Source organism: Schistocerca gregaria, chromosome 2, assembly GCF_023897955.1.
Source record: "Schistocerca gregaria isolate iqSchGreg1 chromosome 2, iqSchGreg1.2, whole genome shotgun sequence".
In the NCBI taxonomy this organism is placed as follows: Eukaryota; Metazoa; Arthropoda; class Insecta; order Orthoptera; family Acrididae; genus Schistocerca; species Schistocerca gregaria.
Genome location: NC_064921.1, coordinates 636,673,002 through 636,679,303, shown reverse-complemented (window position 1 = coordinate 636,679,303; position 6,302 = coordinate 636,673,002). Strand labels below are relative to the sequence as shown.

At 45.8% G+C, this 6,302-nt stretch overlaps 1 protein-coding gene across 1 annotated transcript in view; it reads left to right on the top strand.

Moving 5' to 3' along the window:
* Positions 1-1,473: 1,473 nt before the first annotated feature.
* The window catches only part of LOC126334667 (juvenile hormone esterase-like), a 191,635-nt gene continuing 186,806 nt past the window's right edge, over positions 1,474-6,302 (top strand). Inside the window, exon 1 of the mRNA XM_049997132.1 lies at positions 1,474-1,720. Within this exon, the coding sequence (XP_049853089.1) occupies positions 1,499-1,720 (222 nt within the window). The 5' untranslated portion in view covers positions 1,474-1,498. The remainder of the gene's footprint in view (positions 1,721-6,302) is intronic.

Below are 6,302 nucleotides of genomic sequence, written 5' to 3'. Positions count from 1 at the left end.
GAGCAGTTGAACGGAATGGACAGTGTCTTGAAAGGAGGATATAAGATGAACATTAACAAAAGCAAAACGAGGATAATGGAATGTAGTCAAATTAAATCGGGTGATGCTGAGGGAATTAGATTAGGAAATGAGACACTTAAAGTAGTAAAGGAGTTTTGCTATTTAGGAAGTAAAATAACTGATGATGGTCGAAGTAGAGAGGATATAAAATGTAGACTGGCAATGGCAAGGAAAGCGTTTCTGAAGAAGAGAAATTTGTTAACATCGAATATAGATTTACGTATCAGGAAGTCGTTTCTGAAAGTATTTGTTTGGAGTGTAGCCGTGTATGGAAGTGAAACATGGACGATAACTAGTTTGGACAAGAAGAGAATAGAAGCTTTCGAAATGTGGTGCTACAGAAGAATACTGAAGATAAGGTGGATAGATCACGTAACTAATGAGGAGGTATTGAATAGGATTGGGGAGAAGAGAAGTTTGTGGCACAACTTGACTAGAAGAAGGGATCGGTTGGTAGGACATGTTTTGAGGCATCAAGGGATCACAAATTTAGCATTGGAGGGCAGCGTGGAGGGTAAAAATCGTAGAGGGAGACCGAGAGATGAGTACACTAAGCAGATTCAGAAGGATGTAGGTTGCAGTAGGTACTGGGAGATGAAGCAGCTTGCACAGGATAGAGTAGCATGGAGAGCTGCATCAAACCAGTCTCAGGACTGATGACAACAACAACAACAACAGTTACCACAAATGTAGTAGAAGCAATCTGTCGAGTTTATACATCCTCTGGTAGCCATTGTCCATAGATAACAGTTTATGGAGATCTTAAAACCAAAATTCACACTCACTAGAGTGCTTAAATATCGAAAAAAGGTAAAAATAGACAAGCAGTTTGTGAAATAACTGTACGTGATGGAAATTTTCACTATTTTTCCCGAAACCAGCGTAGAAAACACTGTAAAAATCACTTAATAAATTTGAAGCAATTTTTATGTCGCAGACGTGTTATTAATGTAGTAATGTACCAGTACGTCACGTTTGCAGTGGTTGATGTTGCACTTACATTAACCCTTAATATGTTACGTAGACAAAGGTACTCCGAAAATTTCATTTTTTATTGTTTTTTCCTTTAGTATATACGTAGGAGATCGCCAGGGACGTATGGATGCAAAACAAACAAACAAACAAAAATCTTCCTTGCGCCGGGATGGAGTAATATTGAGCTAAGAAGAAAGCAAGTGGTACATTGCAGGATAAACGTAAAAATATAAAAAGTAGAAGAGGATTCGTTCCGGATATTCTGTCACTAAGTGAGAGTTTACGTATTTGGTCATTAGCTAGTCATTGCCAGCTGGGTTCAATGGGTGTCTGTTTAGAGGACATACGAGCCAAGTTATGTTCCGGTGATGGAACAATAAAAAACAGAGGCACCGGAGCACAACGCTTCCTGCGCGACTAGCGGATGTATGAAAATGGAGAGAGCGGCCAGTGTGTGTGAAAAATGGGAGCGAGAATGTTGTGGCGGCTGCTTCTGCTGCTGCTGGTGGCTGCGAGCGCGAGAGAGGCGCCGGTGGCGGAGGGCGGCAGCGGGGATGGAGGAGGCGACGACGGCGTGGTGGCGCTGCGGCACGGGGGCCGCGTCGCGCCCGTCAGGCTCGCCTGCTGCCTCGCCTATTTCGCCATCCCCTATGCCAAGCCGCCCCTGGGGCACCTACGTTTCAAGGTACGTATCCAAAAGGCGCAAAACGAAAATGGTCAGATCGCTGCTAATCCTACTTTTATAGTAGGAGAAACTGCTTCAAATGGAGAAAAGCACAGCCGCCAATTAATGTCAAAACAAGACTGACGTTAAATAGTGTTGCAGATCCCTGGCCTGTGACTTGGACTAACGCCTTTGGTTAGAAACAAGATGTCCAACACTGATATTCTTGAACTGAAAGCTTTTATAGCCAGAGTTGTACACACGCAGATCTATCTCTGAAGCCACAGATAATCTTTTCTCTATGGGTGGAACCGAGCGAATTATTTTTCACAGTAATATAAGAAAAGGATTTTGTTCATATTGATAGCTCTTCTATCCGAGAAACCAGATCACATGGCAAAAAGGAAAAAATGAGGTGTGACTGCCGTACCGGCACTGCAAAGCATTTTTAACAGAATTTGAACTGTCAGGAATAATACTCTCCAGGCTGTATATAATATCTGTACGGATAAAATGCTTTTGCCTTTCCACGATCGATATAAATTTCGGATGTACCCACCAAGATAACCGATGAAATGTGGGTTAAGGAGCGTGTGTATGACAGACAACAGGACCCAGTAATGTCTGCGCTCTGGCCTCTAAAAAATTTGAAAGTTAACATCAAGATGTCAATTTGTCCTTGAAATTTTCCAGCAATTTCGTCACTGTTTCTCAGGCTTGGTCATTTAAGGAAGATTGACACACCATATGGTCAATAATTAAAAGTTTGCCAGCCGATGAGGCCCAGTGGTTCTAGGCGCTTCATTCTGGAACCGCGCGACCGCTATGGCCGCAGGTTCGAATCCTGCCTCGGGCATGGATTTTTGTGATGTCCTTAGGTTAGTTAGGTTTAAGTAGTTCTACGTTCTAGGGGACAGATGGCCTCAGATGTTAAGTCCCATAGTGCTCAGAGCCATTTGAACCAATTAAAAGTTTTATCTCAAAAATTCCGAGAAACGTGGGAAAGTCCGCTCTGTAAGAACATCACTTGCTTATTTTCCTTATTTTCTTCTTAATTATTAATATTTTTCTATGTTATTTCGCTTTCATAAGTTTGAACATACACTCCTGGAAATGGAAAAAAGAACACATTGACACCGGTGTGTCAGACCCACCATACTTGCTCCGGACACTGCGAGAGGGCTGTACAAGCAATGATCACACGCACGGCACAGAGGACACACCAGGAACCGCGGTGTTGGCCGTCGAATGGCGCTAGCTGCGCAGCATTTGTGCACCGCCGCCGTCAGTGTCAGCCAGTTTGCCGTGGCATACGGAGCTCCATCGCAGTCTTTAACACTGGTAGCATGCCGCGACTGCGTGGACGTGAACCGTATGTGCAGTTGACGGACTTTGAGCGAGGCCATATAGTGGGCATGCGGGAGGCCGGGTGGACGTACCGCCGAATTGCTCAACACGTGGGGCGTGAGGTCTCCACAGTACATCGATGTTGTCGCCAGTGGTCGGCGGAAGGTGCACGTGCCCGTCGACCTGGGACCGGACCGCAGCGACGCACGGATGCACGCCAAGACCGTAGGATGCTACGCAGTGCCGTAGGGGACCGCACCGCCACTTCCCAGCAAATTAGGGACACTGTTGCTCCTGGGGTATCGGCGAGGACCATTCGCAACCGTCTCCATGAAGCTGGGCTACGGTCCCGCACACCGTTAGGCCGTCTTCCGCTCACGCCCCAACATCGTGCAGCCCGCCTCCAGTGGTGTCGCGACAGGCGTGAATGGAGGGACGAATGGAGACGTGTCGTCTTCAGCGATGAGAGTCGCTTCTGCCTTGGTGCCAATGATGGTCGTATGCGTGTTTGGCGCCGTGCAGGTGAGCGCCACAATCAGGACTGCATACGACCGAGGCACACAGGGCCAACACCCGGCATCATGGTGTGGGGAGCGATCTTCTACACTGGCCGTACACGTCTGGTGATCGTCGAGGGGACACTGAATAGTGCACGGTACATCCAAACCGTCATCGAACCCATCGTTCTACCATTCCTAGACCGGCAAGGGAACTTGCTGTTCCAACAGGACAATGCACGTCCGCATGTATCCCGTGCCACCCAACGTGCTCTAGAAGGTGTAAGTCAACTACCCAGGCCAGCAAGATCTCTGGATCTGTCCCCCATTGAGCATGTTTGGGACTGGATGAAGCGTCGTCTCACGCGGTCTGCACGTCCAGCACGAACGCTGGTCCAACTGAGGCGCCAGGTGGAAATGGCATGGCAAGCCGTTCCACAGGACTACATCCAGCATCTCTACGATCGTCTCCATGGGAGAATAGCAGCGTGCATTGCTGCTAAAGGTGGATATACACTGTACTAGTGCCCACATTGTGCATGCTCTGTTGCCTGTGTCTATGTGCCTGTGGTTCTGTCAGTGTGATCATGTGATGTATCTGACCCCAGGAATGTGTCAATAAAGATTCCCCTTCCTGGGACAATGAATCCACGGTGTTCTTATTTCAATTTCCAGGAGTGTATATCTCAGCGGCGGCGGTGTTGCTCGCATCGTCTTCTGGATTTCTGGCGCCACTAGCACGATCTGTCGTGTGGTGTTCCACTGGTTTGAGGCCTCTAAGATCTGTATTCGAGTTTGTTATGGGAACTGGGCGTGTTGTGGCGTGGCGAGTGGTAAGTGGAAGCGTGCTGGGCCCATAACCCAGAGGTCCGTGGATCGGAACCGCGCTCTGCTACCACTCCCCAACTGGCCACGCCACAACACGCCCTGTCCCCATCAACAACTTCTAGCAAAGATCTTAGTGGCCGCAAACCAGAGGAAGATCACACGACAGATCGAGCTAGGCCTCATAGACACATCATTGTGGTCCAAAACCACTCGAAGTGACGTCAAAATGACGCATACGCAAACGCGCTGCACACTTGTCGACTGATCGAGATCCGTGGTCGAATCGAGTTAGGTGGAAGTTTTCGGACCACTCTGGAGTGTTAGTTAACACATCGTTTCATGTGTGTGTCTTTTAAATTATGTCATTTACTCGAGACGACGTTTGCGCGTGAGCTGCTGCGATGTTCAGTTTCTTTTACTGTAATACATAGATGACGAACTCACAAACAGAGAATTTTGAAACAGCGATCATTAATTACTATATTCCATATGTATATGTTACAGTAAAGGTAACGTAACAATGGTACAATGCAGCACCTCACATCGAAAACAAAGAAAAAACAGCATAATGCATAAAAAAAACTCACTTAAAAATTGGAATCAGATCGCGGAAAGGGACATATAAAAGTTACGAAAATGTAATCTGAACTGGCAGCAGAAAAAAGTTATTTTCTGGAGTTCCTAATGTCTCTAAAGGCGCATATTTTTGCCAGCCAATTCTAACATAAAATTATTACCTCCGCCAAAGAATTACAATAGCCTGAAATCAGGCCATCCTCCGAAACTCTGATATCTTTCAGAGCGTCGCAGAAGATGTTTTCATATACCAGACACATTTTGTTCCATAGCGAAAACGCAACCACTCAAGATACACGTTCAGTAAAGCAATGAAGCAGACGCTTTTGCCGCTAACTCGATTCGACCACAGATCTCGATCAGTCGACAAGTGTGCAGCGCGTTTGCGTATACGTCATTTTGACGTCACTTCCGAGAGGTTCTGGACCACAATGACGTGTCTAAGGCTTCCCGAGCTAGGGGCGCCACGAATTCCAAAGACGACGTCAGTAACCCCGCCACGGCTAAGTATCCTGAAACTAGCTGAGGTCAATAAAGAACTAATAAGTTAAGACAATATTGTATAAATGAACAGTTAACTTACAGAGTCTGACAGACACTATGATACCAGTTACTTTACAAAATCGTATGATACCAGTTAGGGTTAACTGTTGGCTGAAATGAGCAGAAAATAATAACACTGTATAGAATAATGTGCGCATGAGTGTGCAGTATTTTTAAAACACTGAAAATGAAAGATCATTGACATCAAATTGTATTTTCGTGCATTGCATCTTGCGTAATTTTACCGCATTGAACCGAAAATAAGCGACACTTTTTCTCCAAATTTCACCCTCGAAAAGTTTTGGTGCGGCTTATAATCGCTACATTGGCTTTTTACAAATAATTGCTGTACAAAAACTGAGCTCATGTGCAACAATACCGTACAACTAGCGTCTGTGGACGAATCTGGCGACAAGGCATATTCTTATACAACATTGCAAACTTTTGCTGGTGTTCATTGTACAGGGCTGCCAGTATTGTTTCTTTAGCTTGTAATTCAGTTTGAGTTGGAGACTGGTAAGAAAGCCTGGTTTATGACGATATCAACGACCATTTAGAACAAAAAGCACCATCAAGCAAAGGAATTCGGCGTGGTTACGATGCAAGCTTCAAACTTATAGTTTCGCATTATGCCAAAATCAACTGTGGCTGGAAAAAAGTGTGGACTAGACGGATTTAATGTGCGACGTTGGGTTGCTCCAGAAGAAAAATCGAAGAATGCAGTTTCAACGCGAAAATCGTTCAGGGTACCGAATTGTGCCAAGTATCCGAAACTTGAAGCTAAGGTTCTTTCCAAAGTGCGAGATAAGACA